The following is a 21,738-nucleotide window of genomic DNA, read 5'->3' as shown; positions in this document are numbered from 1 at the left end:
ATTATTTATTGAAGCCCACATTTCGGACGATATGCGGAAGAAGTACGTGTGCACGAGTGTGTGTGCGCGGCCCGGTATAAAACGGATATGATCCTGGGACAGTTCCTCCTTTCCCATTTCGGGCAAAGCGAATAACGATGCTTTATCCTGCAGATGAGGAAGCAAAACGAAAAAAAAAAATAAAACGAAACGTTAAACCACAATATTTCGGCTGAGGATGATGAGAAAAGTATCCTGGGGATACACTTCAACGGAGAATCAAAATTCGTACTTTCATTCGCTGATGCTGCAGTCGTGTGTCCTGCACCACAACGTCCCATTTTCCTCCGGAATCGGCTGTGTTGTGTGACCTCACATGTCGAATTTATCGATATCTTTTCCGGTGGCGTTCCGATCGGTGGGATGAATGTACGTTTTCCTTGCACTTTGCATTCGAAATGGGATATTTTACCCAGTGCGCGTGTGTGTGTGTGTGTGTGTACGTACGAAGATCGCTTCCCACACTGCTGACGGATCTCGTGCTCGTTTGATGAAAACCCACACACAACACCGTTCCAAGCGTACACTTGACTGCATCCGCGTGCCTGTCGATGGCGAAATTCGGAAACATTCATGTTTCATATTTCGTCCGCCCAAACGTGACACAGAACCTTCCCGAAAACCAATCCTCTACCGGCACCCTACCCAAACCGGTGCAAATAAATCCATTGGAATAAATTTAACTCGAGAAATATTCGAGAAACACACCACCACCGGAACCCGCAACGTTTTCTACCCGGGAACCGTTCCGAACGGTCTTCGATTGCCACCATCGGAAGTGGAAATCGTAGCGAAGTGATTGTGAAATTATTATCATCATTCACCTATCGCCCCCCGGCAGCACAGGAACCTCCACGCACCAACCTCCCCGGGAGTGGAGCTCCATCGGGACTGCACACGGCCGAACTATCAGCTTTCAATTCAGCTTCGATGTGCGCCGGTGTTTATCCTCCATTTGCATTGCCCGTGTGTGTGTATGTTCGGTGGAGGCGCGCTGCCGTTCGACCGGAAACCGGAAGTTGTTGCTGTTGGCGCAGGATAACCTTGCCGTTTGTTGCCGCACCGCACACGCACGCACTAGAGGGTAGGCGGTACGGGGTGGCTATAAATAAAATATTTGGAAAATTAAATGCAATTTTCTCTGACTGCCCGCCTGGGAGTGGGTGGTTCGTGTCGCCAGGAGCAGGCACCCGGTTTGCAATGTGCATCCTTTCGTCCAGGCCCATTGCGGACGGTTTTCGATGCAAGTGCACTGGGTGCTGCTGCGGATCTGCGTGGCGTGGGACGCCATGTTTTATGCGGTAGTGGACGTTAGAAATGCAGCTTCCAATGACCCATCGTATTTAGTTCCCGTTGCAGGCGAGGGTGTCTGCTTGAGACAGAAGAAGAGTGGACGAGGCCATGACGAGCGGAGTGGAGCTGGAGTGGCAGGTGTAGAAAAGATGCAATTAGCCGCTCAATGGTAGAGCACGGTCTGCGTGTTCGCTTTCCAATGCGATCGAATTTATGCTATTTCGATAAAAATAACAGTCATTATCAGCTTTTATGCAAGGATCGCTCAGAGGCAAAACGGATTGCACACACACTCACACAGCCCGTGTTGGCATTTCGTTGCACATCCTTAGCCACGAGTGGCGACATGTGGTCAAATGGACGAACAATCTATCCGACACACGAATCGATGAATAATTGATCGATTTATTTTATACCGCCATGGAAAATTATTGACCACAAATGCCGTCCAGTTCTTCCAATCCTACAGTAGGGTTGGTAATTTAACGTGTTAAATACTCGTTGAATATTGATGTTTCTTACTGCAAGTTCGTATCTTTTTTACCAAGCACCAGGCGTCTCCATCGAACGTAAATGAATATTGCAGTTTTGTTTTCATACCCAGCAATTGAATAAAATTATCACAACATTTGTAAGTCAAATTATTTTTTATAAGATACATTTTTTCACATTTCTACTTCTTTTTGCAATTTTTAGCAATTGTATAAATGCCATAATAAATAAAAGTTGCAATAAATATAAAAACAAAATGTTATCAAAATGATTGGTTGGCAAACAAAAACCATCATTCTCGTTAGTTGTACCCAATTTGGAGCTTCTTATTTCAAGAAAAGATCCTTTAGATTTAATTTAACCTTTAATAAACTTATTTAACCAATAATAAACCACAACACAATACAAATATTTTCAACGTTTAATTGTTTGTATATTCTTTTTCTTTGCAGTATTATGAAATGTCTTATGGATTAAACGTGGAAATGCACAAACAGGTAAGTCGGAAATTATTATTATTAATATTATTATTATTATTAAATCTATGATTTTTGGACAAATCATTCAGTTTTTACAAAAATTGAATTTTATTTTAAATCGACGTTTCTCAAAAGTTTAAGCGTCAATCTCTCTCTCTTTTGAGCTGAAGTTTAGGAAAATGTTTCCCAAAAAAGAAGCATTGCAACGTTATGGCCAGTTCATGAGACCAGTTTTTTAGAAATATGGCAAAACAGTGAAAATGAGAAACAAAGTCAAGAAGCTAAGCGGCTCACCACCACCGTCACCACCACCGTCACCACCACGACCAGTGCGTTGAATAGACGATGAGTCAAGCTTAGGTTATTAAATTAAAATAACAGTAATAACAGCTGCCTCCACCGACGCTGAGACACGATTCAGCAAGGTGAGCTAGCAGGTGGAAGGACGAAACATCGTAAACTCGTCCCGAAGGAGCAAGGAACCGAAAGATATTCACTCGCTTTCATTATTTCACCCCCCGCGCCGGTCGGCACAAATTGGCTTAGGTCCTGTTCGGTGGGTTCGGTTGCATCATTTTCCATCCTGCCCTTCGGATGAATATGCTAGCAGGAGAACGATGGCGTTCACGGCACCATTGGAGTGTAGTTACGTGCTAGCATGAACGAAGGAAAGGGCATGAAATTATCACATTGAGCCACCACCGAGCGTGCGGGTAGGAGGCACCTTTGGGCCGTCATTGATGACATTTACGATCTCGTGGGATCGCACCCCAACCACCTCGTGCCTTCCGTGCCTCCGGGAACCGTCGTGTGGTCGACGTGAGGGGACCCCATCATGTTTATTTTATTGTACTCGTGTTGCTTTCGCTCGGGGATGGCGGAACGTTTCCATTCACATGTTCGTTGTTAAATCGCTTCAAAATATTTCGGGTTGAAACTGGTTTTTCCCGGCTGGAAACAATCCACTTTTGCCTACGAAAATATTCCATTTCTGATTGTTGACACTTTTCAAACGGTATTCTCATCTCATCGCGGGTGAGTGATGGGGTCAAAAGGAAAAGGAACACACGACGGTGGATAACATCAACTCACTCTCAAGCCACACAGACAGAGACATCTGCATCGCGGTCGGTTGCTATTTCTTCATCAAAAGTCTGTGAAAACAAAAGAATGGGAGAGGATGCAAATATAAACAAACGAACAAACAATATCAACCAGCACACGGGCTCGTTAAGGACGGTTCTCCGGCAAACGCAACCGTCTTCGGGAGGGGGCGAGAGGAAAGAGGCCAGACGAGGCAATACACACCCAGCCCTTGCAGTCCACGGTCCTCGCCTCGACTAACTCGATTATAATTCTCTTAGCAGTCTCGTTTTCACCGAGCCTCACACATCTCTTCCAACTCCCTGCGCGGGAGGGAAAAAGTCCTCGACATCCAGCCGTTGGCTTCAGCCGCCGAGCACCTTGGAAACACGGAATGTCGGTAGTGTTTGTTGCGAAAATTGCGTCCCGCAGAAGAAACACAGCCACCTTCTTGGGTGAGTGCTGAGGGCGCTTTTCCTACCCACTCCCTTCCTTCAAACGAAACGGAACGGAACGGAAGCGGAAGTGCTTGATTTCATTGCCTTACTTTCTTCCTCTGCGCGAAGAGAGAGAGAGAGAGAGAGAGAGGGATGTTTATGTTGCTATTCTGCCCGACTGAATCCGAGAGGGGTTCGGTAATGTGCACAAAGAAAATAATGTTGCTCGAAAGTTCCCGGGGAGAAAAAGGACACGTCATGGAGGGAAGAGAAAAGAGAGGGGGGGGGGACCTTCTTCACCTCCGTAGAAAACCTCGGAACACACGGAAGGGCGACCCATTTCAGGCCATCCTTCGTTCGTTCGCTCGCTCGTTCGTTCGTTTGTTCGTGGTGGGAATTGTTCCCGTGCCGAGGCGGCGTGTTCGAGCGAAGTTGTAAACTGGAATAATAATCAACTCAAGGAAGTCGTCAACCGCTCAACGCAAAAACCCTCCACACACCGTCCGTTTCCCCCACACACACGGGGCGCGCCCCGTCATTCCTTCCCGCCGTACCGGTCCAAAGATGTCAGCTCCGGTTTTGGCGCCCTTGTTACATCTTTCCTTTCCCGGTCGGAAACGGGTGGTGTGCGGAAGAGGACGCAGCCCAACGGGCGGTCACGCTTCCACCCCCCCCTTGCGTGGGCAAAGTATTTCCCGGCTAGCTTCCCCGGGCCACCAAAGTCTTTCGGAGCAGTTTTCGGGCTGGAGAAACTTCAGATACTTCAACAAATCTGAGCCGGGTGCGGAATGCGGTGCGTGCGTGGGAGAGAAGGGGAAGGTAAATGGAATGAACATTGTGTGACGAAGGGCGAGAACACCCTCCCCCCCCCCCCCCCTTGCCTAAATGCCGAACATTATACGGCAAATATTCCGACGGCAATTGGACAAAGTTTTATGCCTTTATGCAGGCGACGAGCCGGCAAAATGTGTGGAAAGAGTGTTTCAGTGGCTGCGGCAGCTTCTTGCCTGTGATTCGTTCTGGTGTGCTTTTTTCCATTTCCATTTCCACTACCCTTCGCCGACCCGCGTGGCGTATTTTCCCAGTGGTTTTCCTTCCTGCCGTCCTGCTGGGTGAGTCACGCAGCTTCTCCACTCAAAATTTGCCTTGCGGGGTGAATATTGAAAAGCAGATGAAACGGAGGAGGTGGACGAAGCTGGCTGACAACAACTAACTGAGGGGAGACTTTCGACTTCGCCCGGGGTTTTGCTGAAACCATTTTCCAACTCGGTTGTGCACAGAAACGCTGGCGGAGAGTGCCGGAGGGTCGGATGGCGGCAGTTTGTTGTAGACAGCAATAATAATCATATTATACATGGAATCAGATTAGACGATGTCACAGAAGCCGCCGCCCGGACGGTGGGTGGTTTACTGGGATGGGGGAAAAACTCGCCCCACCGGCACACGATCGAGCGGACGGATGGAATCATTGCCGAAACAAGACTAAATGGTAATTCGATTAGTTTGTTCATTTACTAGTTAGCTCGTGTCAAATGTGTTCGTTGCGGTGGAATGGCTACCATCGTTCCTTTGTCCACGTCCTGCTCGCTTCCGACGTTAATATGTCCCTTCTGTGCTGATTCATTCATATTACAAAAGTAAACACACCCACACAGTGGTAGCGAGTGAAAGCGTGTCACACAAGGATGAAGAATTTTGCAAAAACTTTCATTACATTTATGTCATTTATCGATATGAGAAACTTTCAATGAAATGTCATTTCAGTTGAACTATTCAAAAATATGTTTTTGATTTTATTTCGTCTTTTATGCAATCATTTAAAATATGTTAACATCAGATGCATTCAATTATTTTTCATACAACTTCAGTGTGTTTTGACGAAATTATTTTAGTTGAATTTACTATACTTACACAAAAAATGTGTGTCAAAAAATTCGTTTGTACAATCAAAAACTTTTCTTGCTGCGGACAGATTTGGAATTCAATCCCCGCACAATAAATCAATTAAAATCAATTACGGCAAAACTCCCCTTGTCCTGCTGCCACTAAACGGTCATGTCGCCCTGCTAAGTTGAACAAAGAAAACAGTTAAAGGATACACGAAAGGAAAGGATCGAAGAAGAAAAAAATACACACACACACCCGTAAAGTCACACCCATAAAAAGTGGTGAGCCAAATTGAAAAACTAAGGCGCAAAAGTTAAAGCAAAGATATGGCGCACAAAAACTCATTACTCAGTGAAAATCCTTTCCCACTCCGAAGCCGCGCGAAAAGCGTACCCGGCTCGACTAAAAGGGTGATCCAAAACGTTGCGAGACAAACAAAAGTAAAGAGAGGGAAAAAAAACAAACATAATTCTTGCCTCCAAAGGCCGGAGGAAGCCTTAAATGAGAAAAACGACAGCATATCCCCTGCCGTTCTAGCCCCTTCTCCACATCCAGCGTGCGTCCTCACTGGCGGCATAATTAAAAGGTATAATCACTAGGAAATTATTCAAATAAATCTGATTACCAAAACCTCCAGCCCGTGCCGAGGCCACGGTGGCGGGAAAACTTTTCCGCTCGATGGAAGCCACCAATTTCGTCGCCCTCTTCCCTCGACCCCCCCCCCCACCCCCCCACCCACCCACAAAAGAAACGGCTTTCCACCCGCGCCTCGTTGTGGTTGCATTAAGCGACAGTGCGGCAAAGAGCAGCAGGATATCTTGCCCGAAGGAGAAGCATGCAAAAGAGGACTTATTAATAAAGAGAGAAACAGGATCGGAGCACACGGGTGGTGGTTGTGCGAGCGAACAAATTTGCATCCCAAAGGGGCCACGGAAAGTGTGCTCATCCCCTCATGAAGTCAAGCCAAATCCCATCCTCCCCGTGCGCCCACCACCCATCATCCCGGACGGTATTCTCATTTTTGTCGGTGTCATTTTTCCGGCGCGAGCATTTTTATGCTGAGCTCCCCCCCGCCCCCAACCCCCACCGGAGGGTGGTGTTTTCGCAGATGAAAGAAGTCACAAGTCGCGTGAAAATGATAAAAGCAGGGCGAGGGCCCAAGGACAAAGAGAAAGAGAGGGAGAGAGACAGAGAGAAAAGGGAAAAGGGAAGTGAAAAATAAAACGCGCCCGACGAGAAGAAAGAAAAGATGACAATATTATAATAGAATACCACCACCCCCTACAACCGCGCCAACGAAAGGTGTGCGATGAGAAAGGAAAGCAGCTTTTCTTTTGTAACACGCCCTGTTTTCCGCTACAAACCCGGTTTTCCCTACCCCGTCCCGCGTTCAGCTGCACTTTGCGAAGCAATCTGATCTCTTACCAGTGTTAAAAGTGGAAAGTGCTCTCGGGGGACACAGCTTCTCCCGGCAGGGATGGAATTTCCCGCGCATCTAGCCAGGGGGAGGACGCCGGCTTGTGGGGTCGGGCCGAGCGGGCCTGCAAAATTGTTGAATAAATGACACAAGAAGACACTGCTCATGGGCGTGTTGGGAGAGGAGGAATGAAAAAAAAAAAGAAACGAAGAATGATGGAGTGAGCTAAACGACAGAAAGGAAATCTCGAGCGGGAGAAAAGCGCTCGAGGGAAGTTGTTCGTGGAAAACCATCGCAAAGAAGAAAGAAAATTTTACTTCGCTTCCTGTCCCCTTGGACCCACCCTTCCTCCCTCTGCGCGGTGGTTATGATGGCGTAAGGTTTCCATTTTCCACTTTTCAACCAGAGCTACACATACACGCGCACAAACACGTAACGGAATCACCCAAGGGTTCTTTGAACCAAGCAAGCTCTCGCTTCCTTACTCCCGTTCACCAATCTTCCAAATTCCCCCCTTTCCCCCGTTTTCTTACCCATCCCGTAGAGTAGGGGGTTTCCCCAGCATCATTCTTTCGCATTCATCATATCCTTGGCGAGGATTTTTACAGTTTTTTGCCTCCCCGGAGGGGAGAGGGGTTGGCGATCCGAGACGGGAGGAAAATAAACTCTTGAAACGATGCTCAGTTCCGTTCGCCGGTGGCATCCGGGCGACGTTGCACCCCAAAAGCCACGCACACACACACACACCGAATGCTGAGCTGCTTCTGTTTTGGCGTAAACCCCCCGAAGAGATAGACATGGAGTAAAAGTAAGCCAAACGGGGGGAGGCAAAAAAAACCTCAAATAAAAGCGAAGCGAAACCAGTGTATCCTAGATCGGATAAGAAAGCGGCACACTTACACCACGCTTACACACACATAGCGATGGTACGTGTACGTGTGCTAAGCGATGGTGTAGTGTGGCATGCTGCAGGAAAGAAGGACGCTTTCTGCATGCCGTGAGGAAGTGAGAAAATTCAACAAACGTCGGAAAACATTGTCGTCGCGCTTATTGCCGTCGGGTGTGGGTGTTTCGATTTATTTTTCCTTGCCTCGGGAGAGCTGAAGCGTTCTATTTTTTTTTCTCTCTCAACAGATAAAAGTGTGGAAATCTTTTTTTATTCCGAAACATTCGGTTGCAGTCTCGGATAGGAATCCATGTGAAGCTGTGTTGCCTGACATGGTTTGCGTTTTTGCAGCCAATAGAACCGGACCGAATTTAACTACTGGGAAGCCTTGTTGAATATGTTGGTAAAGCTGCTAATCATTTACTCTGTTATCGGTAAACAGGTTGTGCCACTTTTTGCGTGTTCCTTTTCTCGCCATTTTGTAGAGTTTCTTTTTCAAATGTAAAAGCTTGTCATGTTTACTTGAACGTTTTTTTATGTGTTGTGATTTGTATTTTACTTTTATTAATAGATGAAAGGATTTTGATTTTGTTTATTGCATTGTTTCCAGAACCCCAAACACAATCTAATTTCATAATCTCATAGAACGAGTCCAATTTATAATAAGCTTTACTTTTGTATTAATTTATAATTTTAAAATAAGGTATAGTTTTAACTAGCATTATCATTATGGAGAACTATAAATATATATTCAATCTTCCTCACAACTATGACAAATAATCCTTAAATAAAAATAACACAACAAATTAGTTCTATACGGAAGAAAGCTAGCAAACATCAACAGACTTGTGTTTCTTTCTTCTGTGACCAGAGCCCATTTAGCTGCCCTGGCTCGTTTCGTATCACTTGAATTCTCTTGTTTATTTTTTTTCTGTTTTGTTTCTTTTTTCCATGCTATTAACTTACCCCTGGCCCATCGCCTAGCTCGCCACTTAGCGCCGGCGGTGAATCCCGATTCACTCGCCCAATCATTCCGGGAAGCGCTAACGCACTGCGCCCGGCCGCCTCTCGCTGTCGTTTCGTGTTCATGGTGTTTTCGCTCGTTAGATAAATTAATCTCAATCAACTTTTTCGCTTTCGTCCTAGTGGTACTTTTTCGTCCTTGCGTCCTCGTCCCATCGAGCTGTTGTTTATTTTCCTCCGCACGCACATCCAAGGTCCTTTGCCGCGTTCGGGGTCGGGCTGGGTGAAAATCCCATTTATGCCACCAGCAGTCCAACGGAAGAGAAAAAACGACGACGCTTTTTTTTTCTGTTGGTTTCCCCCCCTCATTTTCTCATCAAGATCCCCCCACTTTCCGTTGCTCTCGAAGCTGACTTCGCCACTGGAACCTATGGAGCGTCGTCGTCCATCAAGCCATTGCCAAGTGGATGTTCTTTGTATTTGCTTCTGGTGTGTGTGTGTGTGTTGGGTTTTGGTCTGCATGTTTTCCCATCTACCATTGGGTACAACGCGACCGTTGGTTGCTTTCTCTCCTTTTTGTGGGTATCGAAAATGGCCGTGTATAGCGTCGGTTTGTTTGCAGAGCGAGCGTCCGTTGAGGCAAGGCTTGCGAAGAAGGTCAAACACTGCTAATGGGGAGAGAATGCGCAGGAAGAAAAACGACCAGTCGGTAAATAAATTTATCATCAAGACAACTCACTCCACGCGCCAACCAATTTGCCTCCGAAATTGCCGAGGTTCATAGGTCCGTGAAAAAGCGTTCGTCCTCAAACTGTCGTTCGTCGTCGTGATCGTTTTCTACGTTGTATTATGCTGAAAATTCTTCGTCAGCCTATTCACTTTCAATCCGTCATTTCGGGGGGCAAAAGTATGCTGCCGCCGCGGGTATGATTTGTTCACGTCCTTCTTCATATTTTTGTCGATGTCCAACAGACAGCAGCAAACCCTACGGCACAGCGAGGTTAATCCTTTCGGTCGCCACGGTTTTCTGCCACAGAGTGACGCTGTTCAGCTGCCGAAAGGTGATAGAAATGCAATGAAAAAGAAGCCGGAGTAAATTACCACCAGCACAGAGGAAACGTGTTCTCGGAATAAAATGGGCTGCAAAATACACTGGCCAAAAAAGATACGGAGCACCAAACAACCTTCCCAACTCCCCAACCAACGTGGGACCGGCTGAATCCGGGGACGCCACCCCATTTAGGTGAGATAATAAATCTAGAGATGAATAAAAGAAAACAAACCACCAGCGCCCACACTTTTCCGCCTTCGGGAGCAGCGAAAGGAGTGCCCTTTGCGTTATTTGTTTCACTTCCCTCGTGCTACTAGCTCCTCTCGGTTATTTACCTTCTCTTTTAGGGACGATCATCCCACCGACATTTGCTCGCACACCCTCATCCATCAATGGAAAGTGTGCGGCATGGCAAAGGAAACAGCACCAGAGGAAAGCGTAAACAAAAGTCCTCGCCCCAAACCGAGGTTAGAAGAGTTTGTGACGGCTTATCGTTCGCTATTGGGTGAGCAGGGCGTTTTTTTTTTGTTGACGTCCTTTCCACCCAACGATCGTCATCGCTTTCAATGCACACACACATACACAAACACGCCCGAAGCAAGGGATACTGACGTAAAAAATAAATAAAGGAGAATAAAGGACAAATGAAACGGGAAAGGTGGGTGCGAGTGAAAAGCACAATCTTTTTGAAGGTGAAAAAAGCGGCGCAAAGAAAAACCCACTCCAAGTACTCACCTTGTTTTCGTGTTTCCACTTTTACCATTTTCGGGGTTTTCCATACCACCATCCCACTGGTCCCCTTTCCCCCTGGATTTGTACCCTACGCGCTCGTCTGTTTGTTGCTGGTTTTATTTCATTTTCCTCCCTGTACACTACCACCAGGAGGAGAGGGGGGGTTGGTGTGGTTGTTGTAACGACCGTGAAAAGGGAACGACGCGAAGGGAATGGCAGGAGAAAGCAGCACCAAGCGGTTTGATAGTGGTTCGGGTGGCTTTTCATAATGAATTCTACTCTGTGCCGATGCTTTGCTTCCTTTTAAAACCAACGCACAGTGGTTCGAACCTTGAGTTTTCGAGGTCATATGTTTTTAATAAAATTCTTTGAAAGTTTTGAATTGGTGTGTTTTTCTGTTTTGAAAAAATCTACACGTTATCTTATATCTTATAAAAAAAATTCAACATATAATTTCACATTTGCGTACGCTTGTGAAGCTCCCATTAACACATTTTCAAGATCACTTTTAATATTACGAGTTGATACCAAAACTGATAAATATGTTAACTACAATAAAAGCGGTTAATTTCGCCTGCCCGCGATCCGTTTTGTGTTGTTGAATGCTATTTTTTTTTTTTTGTTAAAAATAATTAAACAGGCTTATGTTTGAATGCGCACTGAAATTGTGCGGGAAAACCTGACGATCAATCTGCGCCTTCTACTGCGCCGCTCTGCACACAGAGTCCGTTTCCAACAGCGCAATCGTTAACGTGACGGTATTCGCGTTGCCTTCCCGTTCTGTGTCCTTTCTGGGTGGCTTTCCCGCCCCCTTCTCCGCTTGCACCAAGGCGTGTGCTTTTATTTTACCGCTTCCGTTGATATTGCGCCAGCATGAGATTCAATCTCTCATTCCCTCTCATTTCACTAGCACTAGCACGGAGGGAAGCACGATTGGTGATGGTGGTGAAGGTGGCGTTGGTTCTGTCGTACAAATAACCATCACGTTTATCCAACCATCACCTTTCGGGCCCGGGTCGCAGGAATAAACACGGACTGTGTAGCTTCCGCTTTTCTCCGGGGGTGGTTCGGATAATTGAGGTGCACACAACCAAGCGACACGGGTGTGGTGTGAGGTGACGTGGACGGGGTGGGGGTGAGGGAGAAGGGAAGGAAAATAATCTACCCGCCCAGCGCACCACTCACCCACGGTCCTTCGTACACACACACACACACACTCCGTAAGTCTTCATCTGTTGCCTTGTTTGCTAACTTTTCTTGGCCACAGAGACGGAAAATGGAGAAAGCGAGGGTAGGGAGAGTGCGAATTGGTTTCCAGCAGCAGCACGGAAACACTCACCAAAACCCACCGCACTTTTCCTCCCGCTTGCTGGTGGATTTTTTCTCCACCGTTGTGTTTTATTTTTGCTGCCCTTTTTTTCTTGATCCATTTCCTAACCGTCGGGGAAAACTCCACCACCGCAGGAGAAATGGCTCTGCTAAACCAAGCTGGCGTGAAGGGGAAGGGGGAGCAGGGACAGCACTCCTACCGCCCGCGCCCGCTTTCCACCTCAACATGTCTTTGTCACTCGATTGAGCATCGTGTTGGGTGAGATTTTTCCCGCTACGGCGTAATGGTCTTGTTCAGCCGAGTTGTTTTTGTGCCGTCCTTTTCGCGCCACCATCGATTTCGATGTATTCGTGCGGCCCCTACCCCTTACCGTTTCCGTCCCACCCCTTTTCCCCTGCGCTCAGATTGTAAATATGAACCGTTGAACCCCCCCCCCCCCCCTCCCAATCTAGAACGACAACGATCACACCAAGCGGCGGGTGGTGGTGGGCGCTTTCGGTCGGAAATGGGGCCCGGAGCAAAGTGATGGAAACTTCATCAGGAAAACTTTTCGTACACTTTTTCTCACCTTCATCAACGGTAACATGAAGTGTGACTATCCTGCCAGCCAACCCGTGGGGGGGGAGGGGGAAGGGAGCGGTTTGGGGGTGATGTAGAAAAAGGAAAAAGAAAACACGTTGTAGTCCTCCATGCACCGGATCGGGAGTCGAAATCCAGCAAAAGCGATGGCCATGGCTAGTGTACACGAGGGAACGGTAGCGTTTTCGGGGGAGAAAAAAAAAGAAACTGTATGGGCGAAAGATGGAGAGGTTGGGGGTGGTGCGGTTCCATATTGGAGCGTGCAAATGGTTGGAAAAATTGAGGCCCCGTTCTACTGCGTAACCAGCTACACGGTTGGTGGAGTTTGTTCAACCGTTGGACTGGTGGTCGGTCGCTTCTCTCGTGCTCGTGTCCTTACACCGGTATTCGGTAGGGCAAGCTATCACAATGACGTTGAGAAGGTGAGCTACTAGTGAGAAGGATGACGATGAACTGAGTGTCGCTAGCGAAGGTTCACTCGACTTGAATTATGGTGGTTGGAAACTGAATTGTGAAATGGATACCTTCTTTTTTTAATTTGTTAAAATTTTCTTCTCGGTTGGTTAATTTGTTTTTTGCATCATAAATCAGGATCATATGTGTTTTTGAAAAAAAACTATTGTTAGAATGAATCATAAGTAAATGTAATTTCTCCTTATCTTTCCTATAACTAACTCAAACACTTACTTTCAGTTTGATGAATTTAACTTTATATAACTGGGTTTTAATGGATTAACTTCCCCGGTAAATAAACTTTTTTTCGTTTTATACTTTTATTTTCAACTCAAACTATCCCATATTCCCCAAGTAAGTAAAATGAAAATTAACAGATCCATAATTAATTCACCAACAAAACACAAAACTGCTCTCCATACCACTCCGCCGGGTGTTCTAATAAAATTAGGTAGAACTTATGCATCTGCACTCCGCATCGTATCAGAAGCCCTTACCAGTCCTTCAGTCAGAAATCGGTCTGATGTTGGCTAAAAGTTTTCCCTTGGGGAGGAAAAGAATTTCTGTTTCCTTTATCCATAAAAGAGTGCCTCGGTGCCGGCGGAGGGGCAAAAATAACGGCGTGCGGGAATCAGACAAGCGAAGCAGGAGCAGGATCTAATTTCATTTCCCCAAACGGTTGCCATTGTTGCTGTTTTGCTCACAAACACCCTGTGACCGTGCCTTCCCATGAGGGGAATGGATATGGCCAGCATCAGAACGCGGTATCCGTGGGCAGGATCAAAGCAATCCGACTTTCCTTCTTTTTCCGTTCCCTCCCCCTCGTTCTCCCTTCCTTTTCATCCTCCCGACTATGCCCCGGTATCCTTCGGGGATGGAGTTTATTTGGTGTTCAGCTTATTCTTTCACTTGTCTTCACTGTTCCCCTCATCGTACACGCAGCACGCCCGGGCGTGTAGGATAAGTCAGCTGTAACGACGCCCCTCCTGCCCCCTGACTACGCTGGTATTCCGGTTAGGAGGCGTGTGGAGGGAGGAATTTTCCCCCGAGAGATCGTTGTCACTTTTGCTTAAATGAGCGAGCGAAAAACGAGGAAAAGTTTAATTTGTTTTCCCTCATCCCGCCGGCTTCGCGTCGCCTCCTGTAAACAAGGCATGGTGCCGGCATCCCACTGGAACCAACTGGTGATAGTGGGAGGCGGGTGGTACAATGGTTTGAGGGTTGGAGAATTCTTTGGAGTGTTTTCAGCCTTACCTCCCTGCCCCATTCCGATGGCTCCGTTGTCGGTTGTTGTTGATGAGCGGGAAAAAGTCACCGTAAATCCGTCCGAAAGGGGGGTGGGAGGTAGAAAAACAAGTCCGCGTAAACTTTGGTAAATAGAAAAGATTGGACGGGGCGGGAGAAGATAATTAGATATCTATAATTAATAATGTTCACGCCCTTTTGGGACTTGGTAGCGGTGGCCTTTTCTCCTCAATCGAGCGGGAACGGGTGCTTGCCGAAGGAGGAATAATATGGTGAAATGGATTTTTATCGTAACAAAAAGTAAAACCCCCCAAAAATGCTTTCATGAGTCATAATTCATGAGACTGCAATCTCTTGAAACTCTCGTGGTAAATAAAGGTGCTTCTGTAAAAATTACTATTATATATGTTTATATCCGTCAACGGCATGGGTTCGAATCCCAACCGAGACCGGACCCTGTCCTGTACAAAAGGACTGCCAAAAACGATGATTACGTCAAGGAGGAGAACACTTTTACATATCTTAATTTTTATTTTTATTTTATCTCACGTAAATAATCATTGCTTACGTTACAAATGTGTTCATTCTATACAACAAATATGAAAAAAATATATCGGTCGATGAACAATACGAAAGGCGCTATGATAAGAATAGTCATTTCTTATGTTACAAATATGTTCATACTATTCAAACAATATGAAAAAAATATATCGGTCGATGAACAATACGAAAGGCGCTATGATTTTTTTTCTCAATGTCGATCCCAACGCAGGATTTAATTATTTACCTAATGAGGCGTTAGTAAAATCGATGGAAGCGATTGATTTGGAAACAAACCCTCCCCAAACAACCCCGAGAGGTGGTGGTGTAATTTAATCTCCTATTAATTCTCGACCCTACTAATCCTGCGGCTCGTTTTGGGCGCGGATTTAGCGCTGGAAAGTGGCAGCTAATCACCAGCTTAAACCTGTTGAATCCATCACTCGAACGAACGGGAGGGTCGGTTGGTCAGGAGGGAGGCCACCATCTTTGTTGGTTTTAATTTGTATGGAAATCCGGTATGGTGTGGGCCGAATTGTTCAATGAAAACAAAAATTAACGCCAGCGTTCTATGTACGACACACACACACACACACACGCAAATCGCATGAGCAATCCATTCTTGATCTTCAATGATCCGTAAAGCAGCTCCTATACGCCCTTATGAAATTACCGCACGTCCCACAAACACTCGTCGACACCACCGCCGCCATAAATAGTTTGGCGATTAACCGATTGCTGTGGTGGTGATGGTTAAAGTGCTTTTCATCCCACCCCCCCCACCCGAACTGTTGTGGTTTGCGATCGAGTGGAAAGGGGAAAAATCCTGTCGCTGCCGGAATGCAATTTCGTATCGTTTATACTCCACCAAGAGGGGTGATGGAACGGGTGAGGGAGAGCGCGGATGAAAACGAATGAATTTGTGAATGTTGTGCACACCGCTATTTGTTATTCACTTTATTTATTCAATATAGCACACGCACATGCCGCCGCACCGGTAAGTGGTGGAAGTACACTTCATTTATAATGATGTATTTATTTATGAAATAACAACAACAACACCATTCCCCGGGCGACCCACGCACGGTGGTGGTATGGGTGGGAAGGGGGTATAAATTGTTGACAGTGGGTGGAAAGGATGCTGCCAACCGAAGCGCCGATGGAATGTGGCGTACAATTTAATACTCCCATGTTTGCCACACGTCCTCGACGCCACAGCGGAAAAGCGAATGGCAACGGTGGGGTAACGGGATGCTGGTTGGGTCATGAAAATCACCCCTCCATCCACCACACACTCACACCATACGTCCACAAGAGCATCATTATCTTCATCAATAAACCAGCTCATGTGTTGCAAATTGTTCGACAAACGGAAATGAACGCAACGGCTCGCCGGATATTATTGAAATGGGCCAGATCGCGCGACAAACGCCCCTCGTGGGTGGGTAGGAGGGCTAAGAGGTAAATATGGGGCTCATTATGCGAGTCAATAAGCCAATGTTTGGTGGCGCCCGCCAAAACCGAACCGATTGCCACAACTTTGCGGCTTATGTTGCCACTAGTGTAGCTCTTTTGCTCGCCCTTACCTACTGCACACTCTCTTTGTCTCTTTCTCTCTTTATCCATTTGTTTCCCTATCATCTCACTCCCCATCCCACCGTCGAACGAAACGGAAACGCCCGGGGGGCGAAATTCATTTTCAGCGTTTCCACGCGCGCACCCCTTTCCGCTCCAACATCATGTTGGAGGTGCTCCTCGCTGGCATATTATGTTTACCGATTCATCTTCCGCCCCATTCATCTCGCTGTTGTTTGTGTTTGGGTTAAGTAGCCGTCGCCGCCGCACCCAATCCGCCCTGCCGCACATTCGAATGATGTTGAACATTAAATATAACGTGTAATTACCAATTAATTAAAACAAACCGAGTGATAATACAGAGAGAGAGAGACAGAGCGGGAGACAGAGAAGGCAACCGTGGTAGCCTGGATGTTAAAAGTGTACATCGGCGTGAGGCTACCGGAAGCCAACCACGATGGGCTTTCATCGTAAATTGATCAATGTTCACTGTGTGGATTTGAGATGTGTCTGTGTGTGTGTGGTTTTTGTTTTTGTTTGATACATTTACCTTTTCATACCTAGCCAAATTGAAGATGATAAATCAAAAAGTATATTTCCGTTAAGGTATGAAAATGACGTGACGTAATGATTGTTACAGAAAACAAGATGTTCAATATCTTAAAAAAAAATATTTTGGATTTGACGATGAATTATTTTTAATTAAATAATTGCTTACCAAACCATCGGTTAACATAAAGTTTTAATCATTTGGAGAGCAAACCAGCAAAAGGTAATCGGGCATACACGAAACGTTTCGGAAATTCATTTACATGTACGAAACAAATACCCAACACTCCAAACATCGACAATCGAAAATGGCGATACACAATATTGATCAATTTATATTCCATATCCTACCACACTTCCACCTGTATCTGCCTTCCGTTGCCCGCGTTAAGCTCTCCGATCCGATGCATTTTTGACGCCATCATTCGTGCCTTTGTGCCAATCTGCTACGCGCCACCAGGCGCCTCCATCCACACCGACGCCCAAGAGTTGTTGGGTCGTTGAATTGAATTAATTTCAAAAGCTTCCCCCAGTTTATATTACTCCCACTTTGGATGGATATGAAAGCGATACCCCAGCGATCGAAAGATAATTATTATGCCCGCCATGATACGGCAGCGTGTGCAGCATGTGTTTGTGTTTGTGTGAGTGTCGCTGTGGGTTTGGGGAACGAATGGACGGGAGTGTTTCCGCTTGGCCTAGGTATAATGATAAATACGAATTATCCTCCCACCCGATAATTGGGTCCTATCATAAATAGTTGTATCAATTAAAACAATTTGATTTATAATTATTCACTAGTGCTTTGTGGTGGTGCAGTTGGGGGCAAGTGCGTGGTGTGTTTCGTTCATGCCGGTTAACTCTTCCTCCTCTCTCATGTTGACATGATTGTGTTTGATTTCTCACATGATGATTTTAATTATGTTTTGATCACTCACCCTTTCTATCACTCGATGCGGCGTTGAACAAGTGTTTAAATACTTGGCTCAGTCGGATGACCTTTTCTGCTATGCCTTGCTTATGATCTATACAAATTTTGATGTTAATTTACATTTTAATAATTGCTAGCATTTGATGAAATTCTTACTCTTTATATGTTAAAACGTAAGGTACGGAAACGATAAGCCATTTAATATCATCTTTTTTCCCACTGAAGCAATATTTCAGCCACCCTATGTATAACAGCGTTTTTCCCACACAAACAAACACTGCATTTTTTACTCAATCATATTCCTTTTTGGTTTCGAAGCTGTCGAGTAATCTCGAAAATGTTTTCCATTCCCTTTCTTAATCTCTATCTACTTGCTCGTATTCGCAATCCGCAGAGAAATATTTCAATTAAACATTATGCACAATAAATCTGTGTGAATAATAATAATGAAATGCGTTGATATGCTCTGTTGTGCTTCGTACGGTTTTTGTTTTTTGAATAGTATGAATTTATTTCAACTTTTGCTTCCCTTTTTAGCGCCATCCCGTTCGGGACCAAAGCGAACGAATGTGATGAAGTATTTATTGTTGGCACCACGCATTTTTGCTATTTTTGTGCCATTTACGCTCCTACGGTCAGTTTGGTGTGCCTGTTCCTGATCGCCCAGCCATTACAGTTTTATTTTGCGTACCAATAAGTGGAGAGCTTTTTTGTTGAGTGTTTTTATTTTTTTCAAACATGCCACCATTTCCATGATTCACCCCATTCGCTCCATTTGGTCCATCACATCCTGTTTCGTGTCCGTGTTCAGTGTTTCTCGATTTGTTTTTGTTTCATCTGCTCAACGCTGAACGTTGCACATTCGAATAATCACCAACGACGTCCAAGTGGGAAGGGTTTTCCGTATCCACCAAAAATATATTCGTTTATGTGTCGTTTTTTTTGTTATGCTGTGTCTTTCCACCCTTTTAACTCACTCTTTCCGTCACTTACTCGGACCCAAAAGCCCATCCAGGCTGGCAGTGAATGTTTTACTGCAATAATTTGCTATCATTTCGAACTCGATTGTTTTTTTCCAAATGGCATCCATTATTTTCGCTTTCGAAACATTCAATTGGATTTCAACTGTGCGTAGGTGTTATTTTGTTTTTTTTCTATATTTTCTTTTTTGTCGGGTAGACATTAACTATGCATTGGGAGTCCAGGCAGGTAGAAATGTTTGGGAGCCAATGGAGATAAATATAATCATCATCAACCGCGCTAGTCCGGCGAATAAAAAACAATTATGTTGCTGATCGTAACGTGCTGATAAAAGCAACATAAAAAAAACATATGAATTCAACATGACGGCACAAATAAACAAACAGAACGTCAAAATTCATTTTTCACCCACTCTTCAGCGCAGATAATGGTATGCCTTTTTTCCCCGATCAGTGGTCGATAGTACGTCATACCTGTGTTCATCTGTAAATCGAAACAAAAATCATCCATTTGCGACGAAAAGCGTAGGGTTGTGCTTTGCGAAAAAGTGCAACAATACCGATAAAATAAAAAGGGTGGCACGGGTTGGGTTCGATGTTCGCAAGTGCACCTTAATTGATTCAGTTCGCTGCTGCTTATCAACTGCACGCAGAAGAGTGGTACTCATGCCTCCGAGTATGAATTCAATTTTGCACAGTAGCCAAATCCCGTTTTCAAATCCGTGTCTGGTAGTGAGAGTGGCCGGGCCCTTCACCACCGTGTGGCATGGCCGTAGTTCAGGCAACAACAAATAGATGTTTGGAAAAATAAGCCACACCGACACAAGCCGGGCATGGATGATACGAAAACAAAAACAGCGGCGGAAAAAGTTATCCATACGCATTCATAACTTTTTGAAGCTTAACGTTTTTGTTCGTTTTTATTCTGGTTTCGAAACGCTACATTTCCGCCAAGGAATTGTATTTTTTTTGTATGGCTGCTGTTCAATATTTGACACTGAACAAATGCGATAAACTATCGCGCGAATGTAAACGAAAGTTTTAAAGTCTTTGTTTGTGTGTGTTTAGTTTTCATTCCATTTCCGATAAACAAGCGCGTGCAGCTAAATTGAAAACGAGTCGTTTGATACCGTGACGGTGAATATCGGTTTGAAACTTGGAGAAGTTAGATATGGAATGTGGATTTGTTGAACGTCAATTGTATTGTATTTTATTTTTGTAAAAAAGATCGTGGATAGTTTCAACAAACAAACAAAAAATAGTTTTTTTCCTTTACTTCATTAGCTCGTAAACATTCACCATTTAACCATTAATCACTGACACATATTCCGGCCTTTCTCAGTTCTGTTGAAATAAATCCCCAAATGAACTAAGTGCAACTAATCGTAGCAAATACTCAATCACCGCCAGCTCAGACCCCCCTTCCCCTGACCAACGGGAACGCCACATTTAGTCGCGTGAATATTTGAAGCCGAACCAAATTTAAATCCAAAAGTCCCACAAAACCGCAACCTCTCTGGCCCGGAAGGTCCCAGCCTAAACCCTCCTTTCTTGTCAGTCAGCGAACACGAAAAAGGACTAACTTTTGCTTCCCTCAGCCGGACTGCCTCGGTTACGGAACGGGTTGTCGTACGCGCGGGTAGAGATGAAATATTCCATCCCACCAACTGGTTGGACCAACGGCGTCCGGGGGCCGCTTATTCCGGAGACCCTAACACCGAACCTATGTCGGAAGTGATATGCCAACATACCGCACCGGGGCCGGTGATAATGCCGATGAGGATGCTGAAAAACTGCTGCTCTCGGGAAAGAGAAGGAAAAGTTATCGAAAATGGTTATCCATTCTCCTCCTGGCCGTACGGGCCAAAACCACGGCCGACATGGACATCGGGACACAGAGAACATGTGAACCACCACCGGCACAGGGAATGCGCTGCTTGCTCTTTTCTCTTTCTTCCCTTTTGACAATCGATTCGATCCCGGCAAGCTTTTGGAGCACCAGAAGTGCACACTACATCAAACGGTGGTACGTACGACGAGAGTGTTCCGTGGCTTTGGACGTTGCCGACTTGCTCATGGGAAGTGTTATGATATGTTATAGCCCCGTTGCCGTGGCACAAAGCCTCGATTCGACCACACCGAACCGGCCCGGGAACACGTGCTACCATTTGACTTGACCGGTCGGCGTCTCTTTCCACTTACTCTACCCCAGCAGGGTTTTGTGTGGATGCACGGGAATGTTTGTTGCGCTTGGCATCAAGCTCACCAAAGCGGCATCATACGTTCGTTCAGATTCTTGTGCTCCTCTCTTTTTTTTTTTTTGCTGCCGTGTTTCTTTTGCTACGATCTGACTGGGTTCGTTCGGACTTCATGATCTTTTCCATCCATTTCTGGCCACTTCGCCAACGAACAAGTTGGGGGCACTCCACTTTTTTGTCCTCCTTCTTCGATTTCGACAGCACCATCTTTCCAAACCAACCTCTGCACGGGAGTGACGGAGGAAAACGATGGCCATCGCTTCAGCTTAGCTTCGGTATCACAACGGGAAGGAAATAACCGAGCCCGTTTTGCTACGCCGAAATGCAGGTTTTCGGTGTGCACCATGGAAACTGATGTGGTGTGACAGGATGTGTCCAGGCGCTTGTCCATACTCGGTGCATATGGCCATTTGTTTGAAGGGTTCTAGGACCATAGCGATCCGATGGCTTCCGTCCGTGCCACCGTAGAGAGAAAGAGAGACAGAAAGGGTGGCCTTTCACGGTGACGACGAATAAAAACAAATCGGTCCAGCCCTCGG

General features: G+C 45.7%; 1 protein-coding gene across 1 annotated transcript in view; it reads left to right on the top strand.

Annotated features, from left to right (window-relative positions):
- LOC131288068 (protein groucho) overlaps window positions 1-21,738 on the top strand; it is a 160,943-nt gene that overhangs the window by 116,579 nt on the left and 22,626 nt on the right. The window contains exon 5 of the mRNA XM_058317168.1: window positions 2,277-2,321. Within this exon, the coding sequence (XP_058173151.1) occupies window positions 2,277-2,321 (45 nt within the window). The remainder of the gene's footprint in view (window positions 1-2,276; window positions 2,322-21,738) is intronic.

The sequence above is a fragment of the Anopheles ziemanni genome, chromosome 3 (genome assembly GCF_943734765.1).
Source record: "Anopheles ziemanni chromosome 3, idAnoZiCoDA_A2_x.2, whole genome shotgun sequence".
Lineage (NCBI taxonomy): Eukaryota > Metazoa > Arthropoda > Insecta > Diptera > Culicidae > Anopheles > Anopheles ziemanni.
This window is presented reverse-complemented; position numbering and strand designations above follow the sequence as displayed.